Consider the following 19,763-nt stretch of genomic DNA (forward strand, 5'->3'; position numbering starts at 1 on the left):
GTTCCTCTTCACTTTCTGCCATCAGGGTGGTGTCATCTGCATATCTGAGGTTATTGACATTTCTCCCGGCAATCTTGATTCCAGCTTGTGTTTCTTCCAGTCCAGCGTTTCTCATGATGTACTCTGCATATAAGTTAAATAAGCAGGGTGACAATATACAGCCTTGACAAACTCCTTTTCCTATTTGGAACCAGTCTGTTGTTCCATGTCCAGTTCTAACTGTTGCTTCCTGACCTGCATACAAATTTCTCAAGACGCAGATCAGGTGGTCTGGTATTCCCATCTCTTGAAGAATTTTCCACAGTTTATTGTGATCCACACAGGCAAAGGCCTTGGCATAGTCAATAAAGCAGAAATAGATGTTTTTCTGGAACTCTCTTGCTTTTTCCATGATCCAGCAGATGTTGGCAATTTGATCTCTGGTTCCTCTGCCTTTTCTAAAACCAGCTTGAACGTCTGGAAGTTCACAGTTCACGTACTGCTGAAGCCTGGCTTGGAGAATTTTGAGCATTACTTTACTAGCGTGTGAGATGAGTGCAACTGTGCAGTAGTTTGAGCATTCTTTGGCATTTCCTTTCTTGGGATTGGAATGAAAACTGACCTTTTCCAGTCCTGTGGCCACTGCTGAGTTTTCCAAATTTGCTGGCCTATTGAGTGCAGCACTTTCACAGCATCATATTTTAGGATTTGAAATAACTCAACTGGAATTCCATCACCTCCACTAGCTTTGTTCATAGTGATATTTTCTAAGGCCCACTGGACTTCACATTCCAGGATGTCTGGCTGTAGGTGAGTGATCATACGATCGTGATTATCTTGTTTGTGAAGATCTCTTCTGTATAGTTCTTCTGTATATTCTTGCCACCTCTTCTTAATATCTTCTGCTTCTGTTAGGTCCAAAGCATTTTTATCCTTTATCAAGCCCATCTTTGCATGAAATGTTCCACTGGTATCTCTAATTTTCTTGAAGAGATCTCTAGTCTTTCCCATTCTGTTATTTTCCTCTATTTCTTTCACTTCATGGCAAATAAATGGGGAAACTATGGAAACAGTGAGATATTTTATATTTTGGGGCTCCAAAATCACTGCAGTCATGTAATTAAAAGATACTTGCTCCTTGGAAGAAAAGCTATGACCAACCCAGACAGCATATTAAAAAGCAGAGACATTACTCTGCCAACAAAAGTACATCTAGTCAAAATTATGGATTTTCCAGTAGTCACGTATGAATGTGAGAGCTGGACTATAAAGAAAGCTGAGCACCAAAGAATTGATGCTTTTGAACTGTGGTGTTGGAGAAGACTCTTGAGAGTCCCTTGGACTGCAAGGAGATCAAATCAGTTAGACCTAAAGGAAATCAGTCCTGAATATTCATTGGAAGGACTGATGCTAAAGCTGAAGCTCCAATACTTTGCCCACCTGATGGGAAGAACTGTCTCCTTGAAAAAGACCCTAATGCTGGGAAAGATTGAAGGCAGGAGGAGAAGGGGATGACAGAGGATGAGATGACTGGATGGCATCACCAACATGAGTTTGAGCAAGCTCTGGCAGTCTGTGATGGACAGGGAAGCCTGGTGGGCTGCAGTCCATGGGGTTGCAAAGAGTCGGACACGACTGAGTGACTGTACTGACTTTCCAGTCGTGGTTTCTTTTAACCCTTATGGTCTTAAGGTAGTTTTTACCCTCAATATTATGGGTTTTGAAACATTGGTTTTAAAGAGGTGGCTCAGTGGTAAAGAATCCACCTGCCAATGCAGAAGATGTGAGTTCAATTCCTGAGTTGGGAAGATGCCCTGCAGAAGGAAATGGCAACCATTCCAATATTCTTCTTGGAGAATCCCATGGACAGAAGAGCCTTGGTGGGCTGCAGTCCGTGGGGTCACAAAAGGTTGGATGCGACTGAGGACAGCACATATTACCTAAACTTGCTTAAATATCTGCCTAAGATCAAATGGCGGCTCAAGGGTCCAACTGGGAGTCAAATACAGGTTTGGCTGTTTCAACTCCATACTATTGCTCTAAGAGGCTTCAAGCATAACATTACCAAATATTTGTTAAATGAATGACAATTATTTTTCATAAACTATTTCAAGTCTATATTAGAAGAACAATATACTCTTTATTCAAAAAGCGCTACAGCTGTTTCCAAATATGTAGTGATATTTCACAAGAAATAACTTTAATTACATGTTCATAGGGGAAAATATGGCCGTCAATAAACCTCACTGGTGGGGTCTGAGAGAAAACTAATGGTTTTGGTTGAAAGGTACTGTTAATATATTTTGATTGTGCATTTCAGAAACTCTGAAGAGCACAATAAGCTTGCAAAAGCCCAAGCGTAGGAACAGCGAAGTAGATCTACTCTTCCAGAGCTCTTCCTTTTCTTCATGCTTCAGAGAGAAAACATCACTAATTAAAGGAAGGCTACTTGAAATACGTTAAATGGTTATGAGTTCTTGTTATCCACCTATTTTCTTTCATATCAAAGAATCTAAAGTAATAGTATCCAAGTGTCAATCTATGGACTGCCTGCATCATAATTATCTTGTTATAAATACAAATGATCAGAGTCTATGTCAAAGCTATTGAATCTACTCATGCTTCAAATGTAAAATCCAGTAATCTGCAATTTTACGTAGTCGAAAAATAGTATTAAATTTCAAAAACCTCCAATGTTTTCGATGCATCATAAAGTTTGGGAACCAATGACTTCAAATAAAACGCAAGCTTTGTAAGGCTGTGCCAATGTGGGATAAATAATTCCAAAGCCTATATACAGAGGCTGAATGAAAGCAGCAGAAGCAGAGTGCTTCCAAAGAAGTGAGAAAACAGTGGTTTGTCTTCAACACACACACACACACACAGAGAACAAAACACAAAAACTCTGTCTTCAGGTTTCAGTAACAAGCACCTATGGAGACTTCAGTCCTAGAGCAGCAGAGCCAGTCAGTTAGGTTAAAACTCTGAGGACTTTATGGAGCTAGTTAAATACTACAACACATTTCCCAACTATAGTATAAGTTGTTCAATCATTTTAACAAATATTTACTAAGCACCAACTATTTGTAGGGAATTATTATAGGATTTGGGATACAGGAAATTACATAGACAAAAATTCCCTTAACAAAGTTTGAAGTCCAACACAGGGGACAGATAACGTAAACAAATAAATAAACCTTCCCTCCTATCTGTCTATATATATACACACATACACATATACATACATATATATACACTTATCTTTATAGTTACATATATATAAAACACATTTCCCAGGTGTCTCAGTGGTAAAGCATCTGCCTGCCAAGCAAGAGATGTGGGTTTGATCCCTGGGTTGGGAAGATCCCCTGGAGAAGGAAATGGCAACCCACTCCAGTGTTCTTGCCTGGGAAGTCCCATGGACAGAGCAGCCTGGCGGGCTACAGTCCATGGGTTGGGCACAACTTAGCAAAGAGTTGGACACAACTTGGCGACTGAACAGCAACAAAATATATATAACATAACATTAATATAGAAAAACTAAACAGGAAACTCAGGTGTAGAGCACTAAGGGGTGATTTTAGTTTGAATCGGGTGATCAGGACAGGCCCCATGAGAAAAAGGCATCTGAGCAAAGACCCGAAGAACTGAGTGTGCTGGGCAGGCAAATAACCTAGAGCAAGATCAACCCAGGCAGAAGGGACAGCAACGAGAAGAGGATTCACAAGCAGGAGCATCCCGACAGCTTGAGGATCTCGAGGAGACTACGAGGAGTTACAGTAGTAAGGCACAAGCAAGGCAGCAGGACACAGATTCAGAGAGAGACAGGACCCCGTAAGTGAGGATCTGGGAAGGCACAGGAAGGACAGGAGAGCACTGGAATAACATGACTTGTCTTAAATTTTAAAAGCAAAGCTTTGGAACTGTAGAGAACAGACTCTAGGGAAGAGTTAGGACAAAAGCAGTAATCCAAGTGAGACATGATGACGGCAGGGACTAGGGGCCTGGTGAGAAGTGGTACAGTTTAGATTTGTCTTGGAAATAGAGATAACAGGATTTCTTGACAGACTGGAAGTGTGGTTTGAAAGGGGAGTCACCACTGATGGAGTCAGATGGCTGCAGAAGGAGCAGATTTTGAGGGGAAAATTCAGAGTGGGTATTTTGGATGTGGTAAATCCAAGTATTAGACAATCAGGTGGAGAATGTCCAGCTATCACTGGAGTGATCATATCTTCTATCCTTTGTGTACTGCCCATATCAAAGCAGCCAAGACTAAGCACACAATACAAAACAAACATGTGCACACCAGCTGGTGTAACTTAGCAAATTCATAACAAAGAGCCTCTTTATAAAATAAAGCTGTAATTAATATTCCTATTATAAAGTATATCTTGTTTACACTAACCTTTACTTCACACATTTCAGAGATGAAGAATTACCTCCTGTTCGTATTTCTTGACAATGCTACAGCTCGTCTCTTTCAAGCAAAGTTGCTTAAGTTACATTTTTTTCTTAAAACAACCATATTATGACGGCTACTAAACTACAAATACTATTGAATGAACTTAAAGGTTGATGGATACCTTGGCTGAACTGCAGACTCATTAACAGCTTGAAGCCTTTCCTGCAAAGAATGAATCTCAGCCTCATAATTTTCTTCAGTTTCTTTCAATTGCTGCTGCAAAGAGGATACGCGGCTTTCTAATTCGTGAACCTGTCCTTCAAGTTGTTTGGTTTTTTCAGTATCTTGCAGGGTAGATAACTTGCTTTTATGACTAACATCTAAGTTACATGAATAGAAGAAAATACACATTTCAACATAAATTTCTCAATGAAATACCAAAATCACTTTTTTGAAGTAGGAGAATATTCATTCTTCTTTGAAAGATAATGTTTTTTAATAGTATAACTCGGGTATCAATTTAAACTCATGTAGACATGATAAGAAAACATGATAACTCAAGATCATTTTTTCTATGTTCATGGCAGCAATACCACTACAACTACCAATTTTATGTCTTTTTACTGAAGTCAAATTACTGAACATCTGATACAAAAAACCACATTATGGTATATAATCCAAATTTACCAATGTCTTGCGAATTGGTCATCTGAGGATGAGTTGATAAAAAGTCCGTTTGCTTTTTTGGCAGGTTCGCTTCTGCAAATCCAAGTTTCATATTACATGCCTGCTGTCTCTCGATCTATGAAAAATAACAGAAGAAAAACAGTGACATACATATATGACTCAGGACTGTGGAAACTATACAAAGCAACTTTATCTTTAAAAAGGTTTTCTTTTTTTCCTTCCCCAAATCACCCAGAACTGTACCATTCTGATACAGATATTTTCCCTTCCATGTTATTCCACACTCTGACAAGTGACTCACATCACATTCCCTTCACAGGGACTGAAATTATACGACTAAATATAATGTTCTTTCATATCCAGAAGGAATTTGATCTAACTATAAAAACAGGAGCCACACAGAATTTTGGTCTAACGTTCATAACAATATTTAAAACATGACTTAATCTTTGAAATTTGAATTCATACAGAGTAAATTTTATATTATGAATACTTGATAACATATCTGCTATTAATCTCCGAATGTAACCTATATACAATCAGGTGGCTGACAAATGTGTGCTATTCTTTATACAAAAAGAAGGAAAACAACAAAAACAGATAAACCTCAGCTTCCTTCCTTAACTATTAAAACTAGGCAGCATATGTCAGATGTGTATGTGTATTACTTAAGTCATTCCTCAAATATTTAATACTCAGTCTACTATGTGGCAAGCACGGTAACAGGGAGAGTAAGAATATAAAATCAGTGGAAAAAAAATGCACACACACACATACACGGTACATCTGCCCTCACAGAATTTATCAACTAATGTGGGAAGTAAAATTAAATAATTAACAATGCATTAAACTATAACATGTGACTAAAGGGTGATAACAGAAGAGACTGGTAGGGGTCTGATGGAGGAAGTGAAATTTGGTTTGGGCCCCCATCGTTTTGTTCAATGCTTAGGAAAGGTTCCAAGGAAGGAGGAGTAGGAGCATTCATGAAAGGGTGGCCTGCTATTAGTGATGAAGACAGTGGTCCTGAGGGACAGGGGACGCTGAGCATGCTGGGTGAAGAAGGCAGACAGAGACCGAAGAGCACCTGAAAAGCAAGGTGAGAGTGTGGATTTGCTGTACCAGGTGAACAAAGAATTCTGGAGATGGAGGTGAGCACCAGGATCAAATGTATTTCCCAAGAAGGCCATTTCAGTTGGTACTACTTTTATCAAATCCTCTACCTGACTCCTAACCCCATGTACACTTCAACCAAGAATCTTGCCTCCGACTTCCCAGAGAAAATAAAGCCCATCAGGTAAATACTTCAGTTTTCAGCTCTACCTTTCAATACTGTCAGTTCATTCAGCAAACGCACAGTAAACCTTTACCATGTGCTAAACAAAGCCCTGTGCTAAGAGGAAATGAAAATCAAGAGAAGACTTCCTGACTTTGAAGGATGTAGTGGGGTTTAGCCTAGTGGACATATCACATGTCGTCACAACTGCATACACCATAATTAGTGGATCAAGTAGAGATTCTTGGTGACTATAAGTGGGTGGGCAAAACCCACAATGAAGGCTTTAAAAGCCACAGAACTAAAGTTACATAAATTAAGGAAAGAAGATATTCTAAGAGAAGAGCTAATACTATAAAATAAAAAAAACAGTAGAATTAAGAAATTGGGCTTCCCTTGTAGCTCAGTTGGTGAAGAATCTGCCAGTAGTACAGGAGACCTGGGTTCGATCCCTGGGTCAGGAAGATTCCCCTGGAGAAGGAAATGGCAACCCACTGCAGTATTCTTGCCTGGAGAATCCCAGGGACAGAAAAGCCTGAGGGGCTGCTGTCCATGGCGTCTCAAAGAGTTGGGCACGACTGAGCAACTAAACACTTACTTACTTAGCTGAAGGTACACTGATCATCTGTTTACGTTACCACCTAAGGTGGTAACGTAGAGATCTGACTTTCATTCCTGGCTACACAAGTATTCCTTGGGGTACCAAACAGTTTTTCTTGTATTTTTTTTTTTTCTAATTGCTTCCCAATTAGAAAAAAAAAGTTTTTTTAATTTTTAATCCTTCCCAATATTTAAAAAGGCAAAAAGACTTCATGTAAGATTAGATCATAAAATCAATGAAATGAAAGAATAAACACGAGGCCCCATTCCTACATGCGACAGCACGTGAAGCTGAGCAGCCTCTGTCCCCTTTAAATGAAGTATGTTTTCTCCAGGTTTCACTTTCCCAGCTTTCACTTGGCCTTCTTCATTTATCTTATGGGCTGAGCTCATGTAGGCATTTACGTTTATGATCTCTGACATACACCTCTCCTCTTTCCCCAGGACTCAATTAAAATAACAATGAATCTGTAAAAGATAAGTCCATAATAAACCAAAAAATGAAAGAGACCAGCAGATTTCAACAGAAAAGGGTGGCAGAACAGCGATTAAGCAAGAAGGAAGGGGGAAGCAGCAGCCTAAAGCATACCTGAAGGGAGTCGCAGGCACAGGAGACTGTTAACTCGCCTAGCGGAACCATGGAAAGACACCAGGCTCAGAGAGACCAATGACAGGCAGAGATCAGAAAAGGAATGTATCAGCCCTTAACTAATCGCAGCACAGCCTTTCCTGCTGACCCAGCCAGGCAGAAGTCTGGTGGCGGGTAAAAGTTTTTCTAAAGAGAAACTGAAAGAAGTGTCTGGGGAGAACTAAGGAGCCGAGCGTGGGTGTCTGTGTTCCAGGGCAGGCTCCCACACTCCAGCACCAGGGAAGGGACACCTGTGACTCATCAAAAGAAACCGTTCCCCACTCACTGTCTTCAAAGGAAAGAGGCAAAATGACAAACATTGCTGTAGTTACTTTTTTACTGCAAGTCCTCCTACACTATTTAATAGCTACAACTATGTACTGTCATCAGGAAAAGCAACACATTTTTAAAAGAAAGAAAGAAAACAAGGAAGGAAGGTAAGAAAGAACGGACATTTGATGATTAAGAATTCACTGGTAACTTCTGCCAAAGAAAGTTCAGTGAAGTATGAGGTGGGAGCTTGTTTACAGGTGGGCAGAAGAGACAGCAAGAGGTGGGAAACTGCAGTCTCTTCTTTCCTTCAAATAATTTGGCAATGAAGGAAAGAGAACCACAAAGAATACCAGATTCAGGGAACATTGGTTATGTTCTAAACAGTGGAGGCAAGAGGAATATGCAAGACAAATGAAGGACAGAAACAAGACAAGCAGAGACAAAGAACCTGAAAATAAATACAGGACGGAAGAAACAGGCTACCAATCTTAGAGGAGGTGGAAGGGGATGCTAACAAAAGCACAGAAAATAAGATAACCTTGGTTTTGAAAAGGGACAACTTCTTCTGAGACAGAAAAATAAATTAGGGTATTTTCACGTTTAGAGAAATGCATATTGGTCTACAGGTAGCAAGGTGAGGTAGCTTATAATTGTTAAGTTTAATACAGAAAAATGGGAAATAAGGCTATCTGCGAAGGAAAAAAAGGGGAGCAGAAATGGAAAGCATGACCTTATAACTAGGGAAGTTGTCAAGTTAGGTAACATCCACTGAGGAGACTATGAGAGAATGAATGACCACATAAAAGACCTGTCAGCGACAGTCAGAGGCCACGACTCTGCAGCGTCACCGAGCCATACCACCATCTCATTTTTTCAGCAGCCCTCAGAAACCCAAGCGTGAGTAGAGAAAAAGGGTCTCAAGAGGCAGGATAAGTGCAGCAGAAAAACAAGAAATCTAGATGACGAAGGGTGCTGGTATGAAAGTTGTACGATAATTCTGAATAGGGTTAAATATTCTAGCAATGAATGGAAGGAAAAAGAAAAGTAGCAGTGGTAGAGAAAGGTAGAATTAAAGAAGGGCTTTTAGCCTATCTGCCTGTCCTCCCACAAAGTTATCTGGAAGATACTGAAATAGGTTTACATGTTTTATAAAAGACTGAATAAGGTTGTGCATTAACAGCACAGGAAGAGAAAGAAAGAAGGGAAAGGAGAAAGAGGGGAAAAGGAGAAGGAGAAGAGAAAGGGGAAATAGCCAGAATATCCCTCATCAGCAATATAAGTTTCAGTCAGTTAAATCTTTCAACTCTGCCCAAATATTTTAACACAATGACATGAAAAAGCACCCAAACAAGCAAACAGAGATTTTTCTGGTACTTTTTTCATACAAATTGAGGACTACAATACTTAATTTTTGCTAATATAATGTCATTTTTCTGAAATAGCGAATAAATTATATGATGGCTCTATACACTCTTACATAGCTTTTATGCACACATTTCTAAATATACATAACATGATGTGAAACTAATTAGCTATGTTCTAAACAGCTAATTATTATTATTATTGTTTAAAAGAGACTCACTGCTTTAGAAAATGTTATGATGTCAAATTAAATGCAACTGTTTAACAAAGTTTACAATTTGACATTTTATATATATTTTAACTTTATCTTGATTTCAAAAGCTCCCTAAAGGGGTAAAGACTCCCTCAGCTCACTGATATAAATATATGTCACTTTCCCCTAAATTATGTCACTTTCCCCTAACTTTCTTTTCATGTTTACTCATTTTAGAAATTTTCAGTTGATAAAGTAACTCACAAAATAGCAGGAAATACAAGAAATGCAAACATCATTACACATTTTCCATATTTTCCATACTTTACTTAATCGTGATTGAAGCACCACGAGTCTGCTGTATGCTTCTGCTGCTTTGCTGAGAAGAGTGTGCATATTTTCTTGAAAATCTAGATGATAAACAATTAAAATAATTTCACTTACAGTAAAAGTCTGCTTCTTTCAATTAGCATTATTCATCTATTCATAACTTTAAAAAAATCGCCTGCTGGAAGTAAAATTCATGTATTTAGTAACGAAAACCGCATTAATGTGGAACACATGCTACAAAGATTAACAATTTTATATTAAAATACGATAATTTCTGTTGGCATTCATTAATTTGTACACATTTGTTCATTATTCATACCAATGAACAAGGGCAGGAAACATTTTATTTGTGAAGGGATCAGTTCAGTTCAGTCGCTCAGTTGTGTCTGACTCTTTGCAACCCCATGGACTGCAGCACGCCAGGCTTCCCTGTCCATCACCAACTCCTAGAGCTTGCTCAAACTCATGTCCATTGAGTCGATGATGCCATCCAACCATCTCATCCTCTGTTGTCCCCCTTCTCCTCTTGCTTTCAATCTTTCTCAGCATCAGGGTCTTTTCCTATGAGTCAGTTCTTCACATTAGGTGGCCAAATTATTGGAGCTTCAGCTTTAGCATCAGTACTTCCAATGAATATTCAGGACTGATTTCCTTTAGGATTGACTGATCTCCTTGCAGTCCAAGTGACTCTCAAGAGTCTTCTCCAACACCACAGTTCAAAAGCATCAATTCTTCAGTGCTCAGCTTTCTTTATGGTTCAACTCTCACACCCGTATATGACTACTGGAAAAACCATAACTCTGATTAGATGGACCTTTGTCAAGAAGTAATATCTCTCCTTTATGCTGTCTAGGTTGGTCATAGCTTTTCTTCCAAAGAGCAAGCATCTTTTAATATCACGGCTGTAGTCACCATCTGCAATGATTTTGGAGCCCAAGAAAAGAAAGTCTTGTCACTGTTTACATTGTTTCCCCATCTATTTGCCAAGAAGTGATGGGACCAGATTCCATGATCTTCGTTTTTTGAGTGTTGAGTTTTAAGGCAGCTTTTTCACTCTCCTCTTTCACTTTGATCAAGAGGCTCTTTAGATCCTTTTTGTTTCCTGCCATAAGGGTGGTGTTATCTGCATATCTGAGGTTATTGATATTTCTCCTGGCAATCTTGATTCCAGCTTGTGCTTCTTCCAGCCCAGAGTTTCTCATGATGGACTCTGCATGTAAGTTAAATAAGCAGGGTGACAATATACAGCCTTGGCGTATTCCTTTTCCTATTTGGAACCAGTCTGTTGTTCCATGTCCAGTTCTAACTGCTGCTTCTTGACCTGCACACAGATTTCTCAGGAGGCAGGTCAGGTGGTCTGGTATTCCCATCTCTTTCAGAATTTTCTACAGTTTGTTGTATTCCACACAGTCAAAGGATTTGGTGTAGTCAATGAAGCAGAAATTTTTCTGGAACTCTCTTGCTTTTTCTATGATCTAACAGATGTTGGCAATTTGATTTCCGGTTCCTCTGCCTTTTCTAAATCCAGCTTGAACATCTGGAAGTTCTCGGTTCATGCAGCGTTGAAGCTTGGCTTGGAGAATTTTGAGCATTACTTTGCTAGCATGTGAGATGAGTGCAATTGTGTGGTAGTTTGAACATTCTTTGGCATTGCCTTTCTTTGGCACCGGAATGAAAACTGACCTTTTCCAGTCCTATAGGCTAATGCTGAGTTTTCCAAATTTGCTGACATATTGAGTGTAGCACTTTCACAGCATCATCTTTTAGGATTTGAAATAGCTCAACTGGAATGCCATCACCTCCACTAGCTTTGCTGGTAGTGATGTTTCCTAAGGTCCACTTGACTTGGCATTCCAGGATGTCTGCTGTAGGTGAGTGATCACACGATCGTGGTTATCTCGGTCATTAGATTTTTTTTGTACAGTTCTTCTGTGTATTCTTGCCACCTCTTCTTAATATCTTCTGCTTCTGTTAGGTCCATACCATTTCAATACCAAAAAGTTAACTGAGATTGCAAGTTGTAAAAATGAACTAATATAGGATTCCTATTAATAAAGATAACTAAATGTCTTCTTATTCTTTTTATAAAAGTAAACCCCTGACATAAACTTATTCAACAAATACAATGACTTTTAAAGGTTTGGATCTATGGTATAAAATTAAGAATTATAGTGAGGAAAAGATGGAAATAGAGCAACAGTGGATAAAGAGACAAGAAAATTTGTAGACAGCTTCGGTTTTCTTTTTATCACAATTACTGCACTGTAAAACTAAAAATGTGCATTAAAGGTAAGATTTCATGAACCTGAAAAAAGATGCTAAGATAAACTCAAATCAGCCAAGTGATTAAATCAGGAATTAACTGAAATAGTTTATCATCGATTCATTGAAGAAAATTAAATACTCTGTTCAACAATGCAGTAAAGCCTTTATTACCTTGGACTTCACATCTATAATCTTGCAATACCAGTTCTTGATTTTCAGAACTGTGAACACCAGAAGTCTCTTTCTCTTCTCCATTTACTTCACATTTTAAAGCAGGAGTATAATGTTCACCATGGACATTGCAAAAAGTCTGCCGACAATAAAATTAGGTATTTTATGGAATTAAAGTTTTGATTTCTGCCTCTAGAGATTATTAAACATTATTTCCTATATGCAAAACACAGTCAAAAAATGTCACAGGAAAAATCAGTAAGAAAACACTTCCATGTACCAAATCAATCTGCAAAAGAATAAACAAATCTAAATCTTTCTCTCTCCACATGCAAGACATGAATTCTTCTCACATCAGGAAAATATGACAGCCTTCATTATAATATATATCAAATATATATGTCTAAACTACAATATTTTTATTTATTTCTAATAATGGATATATCCTGTACTTTACCACTTTCTAGTATGGATTCTATACAGATATTCCCTCTGTAATGTCAACTACCCATGAAAAAAGTGAAAAGATGAGGGCAAAAGTTCAAAAATGATGACTAGAAAGTAGTGTATAAATTCTATAGAAATTATATAAAGTAGGAGATCACATTCACAGACTTTAACACAAGAGAATACTATTCATGGTTTATACACAGAAGAAAATAAAAAATATTTGACATATTATTCTGGTTTTTCTCCTGAGCAATGGACAATTCTATCATTACTTATAAACAACATATATCACATAATCATCTGACAAGCCTAAAGAAGTTTCTAAGTAAGTTTCACCTTTGCACCTCATGCAATTGGAAGTAACAATCAACAACTTCTAGACCTAACCAATTTGTTTACTGTTGCTATTTCTTGAGATTTGCCTAAAAGTGAAACTTTACTATTAATTGACTTTATTAAATTTCCAACATAGTTTCTAAGGTAGAATTTTATCATAAATTGATTCAGGTTGGTAGAAACCTGAATGATCAGCCAATTTACAAATAAAGCAAAAGACTCAGAAAGATGAAGTAACTAGTCCATAGTAACATCAATGATTAGGGACAAAATCAGATTCATGATGAACTGCAAGGGACCTCTCCATTACAACAAGCTGATTTATGTTTCAACTTGAGATTAGGGGTCAGGTAAAGACATTACTAGAAGAAAAAAATACATAAAGTCCGTTTATAAATGAACTACTATGACTTTGGAGAAGGAAACGGCAGCCCACTCCATTATTCTTGCCTGGAGAATTCCATGGACAGAGGAGCCTGGTGGCTACAGTCCATGGGGTCACAGAGAGTCGGACACGACTGAGTGACTAACACACACACACACACTACAACTTGGGCCACTTTATATTTACAGACCATCAAGAGTGGATATGAAAAGGCAATGCCTGAACCTGTCAGCAGAGTGGAGGCCCTTAGTGTGGATATTCCTGACTTTCTTTTGTGTTTTTGAATACTGTTTCTGAACTATTCCATAGGTAATTAGAACCAGTAAGGCAGCTCTACCTTCCCAACTACTATCACGCTCCCCACCCCTTCAAATTATAAATACGCTGGCTGAGATGGAAAGCTGTGACAAGCTTAGGCATGTATGTTAAATTTTGAAATATTTCAAATATGCAGAAAAAAGTTCATCTATTACCTAGCTATAATAAATACTAATAAATAGTCATATTATATCCATATTTTAAAAAAATTGAATACTACATACAGATTTGAAGATTTCTGAGTTAAGTACTGCTTATCTATTTCATTCACCTCTCTGTCCAGAGGTGAGTATCTAACATGCGTGTTTTTATACTTTTTCCTTTTGAGATTTACTGATGTAACAAAGACACTCTTGCAATGAACATATCTGGCTGTGCACACATGTGAATCTAAGTAGAAGTAAAAGATGGACTGTGTGACGTACATCAACTCAACAATACACCTTGACAATCTGCTTCTCAAGGTGGTACACTCCCACCAGGGGTACAGAAGTTCTGTTTCACCTGATCTTCACAAATACGATTACAATTGGTATGCTTAGTTTTTAGATTTGGCAATCTACAGTGTGAAATACTGTCTCACTAGTCATGTGCAAGACCCCCAGCTAAGTCATCACATTCATTCAACCGCCAAAGTGGGCAGGAGTGGGAAACAGACCCACTTACGGCTCTATCACTGTGTTTTAAAAATTGGGCAGCTCTTCTGTAGAATCAACTACTGAGATAATTCACCTACATTTCTTTTGTTTCAAACTGATTGTCAGGAAAACATTTAAATACTTATTTTAAACTTAAAAACTCAGGAATATTTTCTAAATACAGTTCTGAAGTAAGACTGTTCAGTTCAATTCAGTCGCTCAGTCATGTCCGACTCTTTGAGACCCCATGAACCACAGCACGCCAGGCCTCCCTGTCCATCACCAATTCCCGGAGTCCACCCAAACCCATGTCCATGGAGTTGGTGATGCCATCCAACCATCTCATCCTCTGTTGTCCCCTTCTCCTCCTGCCCTCAATCTTTCCCAGCATCAGGGTCTTTTCAAATGAGTCAGCTCTCCACATCAGTAAGATTGTAGGGAAAAGTAATTTGGATGATTCTGCTAAATCAAAATAGTAGTAACTTAAAATTTAGCATTTCTTGTCTAAAAGCACTTTTTAACTAATGGCTTACCTGTGTAAAATGAGCACATTCTTCAGATACTGCCTTGTGAAGTTTTCCAATAAGCATTTGTAAAGGCTTCACTTCACCTAACAGAAGAGGTAGTGCATTAAAAATGTTCAATTTACATGTTTAGAAACTATTTTCATATTTTACTTACATCAACTGGAAGCTTCCTGGGAATAAGATTAGTTTTAAGTTCTGTATTTCTTTCAATGTTATTTTGTACTGCTCAGTGTTAACTGTATAAGATAATTTGTAGGATTTTCAACTTACATCCTACAATATGGTACAAAGTACTGATGTACAATGTTTTTGTACTACAATCCAATGAAGAGCTGTATCACACAGCATAACCCACCTGAGCCACCAGGGAAGCTGGTCTACATATATTCACCCATATAAAGCTGAAACAAAATGTCACACATATTTATTCTTTCTACACCCTATGCACTCCAATATTTTCTGTTCTACTCTATTATTGAAAAAAAAAAATAAAGCTGGTCATTACTCACTGAACTTCATCACCCATTAATGGACCCACTAATTAACTTGTAGTGCGAAAAACTACAGATTCTATCTGAAAAGGATACCGATACAAACAACATATGCTTAAAATTTTATTCAATTCAAACCCAAAGAACTCCTTTTTCCTGAAGTGAAAAAGGATTATATTCTTACTTAAGCCACGCTTTAAACTCTACTGTTCAAAAGAACAATTCCAAACTTAGGAACCACCTCATTTATAAAGGTAGATCTGTCAAGAATGGAGACCTAAAGATACCTTGAACAGAGAAAGTCTAATTAATAACTGAATAATTATTAAAGATAAAAGTTAACCGTGACTAGTCTTCCACTTAAGCTTCCTTCAATATTGTTGCTGACACAGTGCCGTCTTTTTGCTCACTCTACAGACTTCCAACAAGTCTCATCCTTGTCCTTGGCCTCAAATGATCTCTTGACTTACAAATCTTTATCTTGAACTTAAACTTGCCCCTTAGGTTTCAGCCTTTTTTCCATTGCATACTAGGTATTGCTTTTTTCAAAGTCATCAAGTATTTTTAACTCAATGTTCCAAGCTAAATACACTATTTTTCCCACAAATCTACTCCTCATGACTGGAGTCACCATCAATCCAATTACTCGAACGAGACACTTAGGGATCATTCTCAATTCCTCCCCCTTACTGCTAATATTACCTGCAGATTACAACCCACCTCTTTAACTCAAACTTTTCTTCCAATGACATTTTAGATCAACATCTTAATGTTAACAGAATAACTGCCAAAGCTGCTTAACTGGTCTTTCCATCACTTATCAGTTCAGTTCAGTTGCTCAGTCGTGCCCAACTCTTTGTGACCCCATGGACTGCAGCACACCAGGCTTCCCTGACCATTACCAACTCCCAGAGTTTACTCAAACTCATGTCCATTGAGTCTATCACTTATCACCTCCCTTAATTTGCTCCAGTGATTTCATCTTAAAATAAAAATCTTACTATGTGGATTCATTTTGATATATGGCAAAACCAATACAATATTGTAAAGTTAAAAAATAAAATAAAATGAAAAAAAAAATCTTACTATGTTCCTCTATTTGAAATCCTGCCTTAGGTCTTACAACCAACAGCATAAAGAGTAAACATGTTTCAGTCAGGGTATACGAAACCTTTTCTGATCAAGGTTCTGACAATCTTTATCCCTCACTACTTCTGCACACACCTTGAACTTTCAATTCTCCAAAATGGATGTCATTTCTCACATCTCTAAATTTAAGACTCAAGATACTTTCCTAAAATTCCAACCTCCCTACTCCTGCCTACTGCCTCACTCTTCCAGGAAGTACTAGACTTTTCTCTTCTCTCCCTCTGTTCCTTCTGTTTATTCTGCCATTATAGAAAACTTCCTATTGTTTTCTAAGAGTTTATTTTATATTGCTTTTCCACAGGACTGTTGATTTCTTGGGGAAAATAATTCAGTGATTTTTAAACTTCTCAAGCACTTACACGAACAGTCTATGACTGTATGAACAAATGAGTCTAGGACTGGGAACTCCCAGTCATGTTCTTCCATGGGGTCTAAGTCAAGAACAGAATCATGAAGTGGCAGGCTCTAAGTGATACTTACTTACTTAGAATTTTGTTAGAAACCATTTACCTGTTTCTTGTGTCTTTATATTCTGTAGCTCTAGCTGGTGTATTTTCTGAAGTTCCTTGATCTTTTCCTCTTGAGCAGAAATAAGCTCCTGTTTAAGACTGCAAAGAGCTTTATCTTTTTCATTTTCCATATATTCGCGAACCTGATCCACATGAGTTGAATAGACCAGAGACAGGCATATACGCTGGGCTTCCATCTGGAGCCTTAAATCATTCTTAAAGTGAATTAATGTACAGGTTAGAATAATTTAAAATGACTAATCAAATAATTTAACTTATTTTTGCATATACCCATTATGGGGTGGGGGGAATACATGATATTATAAACTATAATTGAGTGAGAAAATAATTAAATTAAACGTCACTTTTCTTACATGAAATTATTTTCTCACTCAATCTGCTGCACTGACCTAGGAAAATAGTACAACTTTCTCAAGGAAAATAACACAATATTTTCATCACTTCATGGTAAAGTTTGATATTTGGTAAAGTTAGGATGGCCTGATCTTTCATTTTTGTTCAAAAACAACATTTTTAAACAAATATGGGCTTCCCTGGTGGCTCAGCTGGTAAAGAATCCACCTGCAATGTGGGAGACCTGGGTTCGATTCCTGGGTTGGGAAAACCCCCTGGAGAAGGCAACAGCTACCCACTCTAGTATTCTGGCCTGGAGAGTCCATGGGGTCGCAAAGAGTCAGACATGACTGAGCGACTTTTAACGAACAAATATAGAGAAATGCAAATAATAATGAAATAAACATTTATGTACACATATCACAAAGTAATAAAATAAAATCATTTCATCTTTTTTATTCATTTCTCTCCTATTATTTTGGTTTAGAAATAAAATATAGATAAAATTTAATCTATCATGTTCCCATTCTTCCTTCCCCAGAGGCCACCAAATTATAAATCTGATCATAAATTTGCTGCAAAGCCAGTTCACTTCTTACACTCTCATTTCTTAATCCATCTATAAACAGTGCATATATTTTACATTTTTAAGAATTTACATAAATGGTGCAAAATGGCATTTATTTTGCAAATTAGTCTTCTCATTCAATATGCCTCTGAGATCTTTCCATGTAGATACACATAAATTTATTTTAACTTGGTGCTGTATATATGAATATTACAATTTGTTCATTTCCTTTTTGGAGATCAAATGGATTATTTCAAATTTTAGATATATCAAAAAATGCTGCAATAAATTTTTATATATATGCCCTTGTACATATATGATAATGTTTCTCTAGCGCACATGTGTGCTAAGTCACATCAGTCATATCTGACTCTCTGCAATCCTACGGACTGTAGCCTGCCAGGCTCCTCTGTCCACGGGATTCTTCAGGCAAGAATACTGGAGTGGGTTGCTATGTCCTCTTCAAGGGGATCTTCTTGACTCAGGGTTCAAATCCGTGTCTCTTGTCTCCTGCATTGGCAGGCGGGTTCTTTACCACTAGCATCACCTTGGAAGCCCTTCTCGATTGTAGTGATTCTCAAAACTGTAGCCCAAATCAAAACCACCTGGATGATTTAAAACAGACTTCTGGGCCCCTACCCCTGAGCTTCTACTTAGAGAGGCCTGGTGTGAGCCCTAGAATTTGAATTTTAACCTGTTTTCAAGTGATGCTGCCACTGCTGGTTACAGACCATACTTACTGCCAGCAGAAATGTAAATGCTACATGGTAGACCATGTATATTGTATCAATATTAGATTTTAACAAAATTTTTTATGCAATTACACAATTTTACACTGATATAGTTAATAATGTAGGTGAATACTCATCTCCCCATATCCTCATCACACTTCTTATTGTGAACCTTATCTTGTCAAACTGATAGGTATAAAATGCTATTTCACTGTTATATCAATTTATAACATTGAAAGCATCTTTTCATGTTTATTAGCCAATTAGCAGAAGTATTTCTGTGGCTGCAGTATTATTTCTAAGCGCATTGAGACTGCTCTTTGGTGTTACTGTTGTGTAAACTGTTGCTCAATTTCTTCATGAGCCTCCTTCCATAAACACACACCTCACTGCGCTCCCCATCGCTAAGGGGGTTTGTCTTGGCAGTGACGTGTGCGTCAGGGACAGCTTTTGCGTTTGTCTCTGTTTACTTTACAGAAGTTAACATCAAGGAGATGGTATCTAAATGTCACTGAAAGTGTCTTCAGTTAGAAAAAAATAATCATTTTAGTGAGAAAAATCTGACCATTTTGACAACTTCAAATTTGGGTCCTCTCCTAGTAATGCCTTTAAAAAATTTTTTAAATGATCTTTTGACTTTTTTAGGAGTGATAAAATTAAACCTAATTATGATTTTGAAAACAATTTCAGATATTTAACAAAGTATTAACAGATATGTAATTAGAACTTAACTATTTAGGTTATTAAAATGTAAAATTTGATATAAGATCATAAATATGAGCACATTTATTAAGAAGTAGAAAGAAAAAACTTTCCAAGGGCTTCCTACTATATAGAGAATAAAATTTCAGCTTCTTACAAAGTCTGTAAGGCTCTCCAAGATCTGGTCTTTTCCTTCTTCAAACTCTTTTTCTTCCACTCTCTTTCCCTCAAACTCAGCCGAACAGGTCTTTATTCTGTCCCTTACACTCACCTCTGCCATCGCAGTTGCTCTCATTTCCCTGTGGTAGACTCCTCACTGTCATCAGACAGCAGTTCAAATGCCAATTCCTCCTAGACCCCTTTCCTGACCACCCTATTTAATGACTACCCACCATTCTCTATCACATAATCTCTTTTATTTTCTTTATAAAACATCACT

The 19,763-nt window shown here is 37.6% G+C and overlaps 1 protein-coding gene across 4 annotated transcripts in view; it reads right to left on the reverse strand.

Moving 5' to 3' along the window:
* AKAP9 (A-kinase anchoring protein 9) overlaps positions 1-19,763 on the reverse strand; it is a 166,543-nt gene that overhangs the window by 95,490 nt on the left and 51,290 nt on the right. For all 4 annotated transcript variants that reach the window (XM_070369878.1, XM_070369877.1, XM_070369876.1 and 1 more), the window contains exons 9-14: positions 16,971-17,184; positions 14,827-14,903; positions 12,167-12,305; positions 9,725-9,810; positions 5,069-5,183; positions 4,563-4,761 (exon numbers count right to left, since the gene is read on the reverse strand). In XM_070369878.1, the coding sequence (XP_070225979.1) occupies positions 4,563-4,761; positions 5,069-5,183; positions 9,725-9,810; positions 12,167-12,305; positions 14,827-14,903; positions 16,971-17,184 (830 nt within the window). The remainder of the gene's footprint in view (positions 1-4,562; positions 4,762-5,068; positions 5,184-9,724; positions 9,811-12,166; positions 12,306-14,826; positions 14,904-16,970; positions 17,185-19,763) is intronic.

This window comes from Bos mutus, chromosome 4, assembly GCF_027580195.1.
Source record: "Bos mutus isolate GX-2022 chromosome 4, NWIPB_WYAK_1.1, whole genome shotgun sequence".
Taxonomy (NCBI): Eukaryota; Metazoa; Chordata; class Mammalia; order Artiodactyla; family Bovidae; genus Bos; species Bos mutus.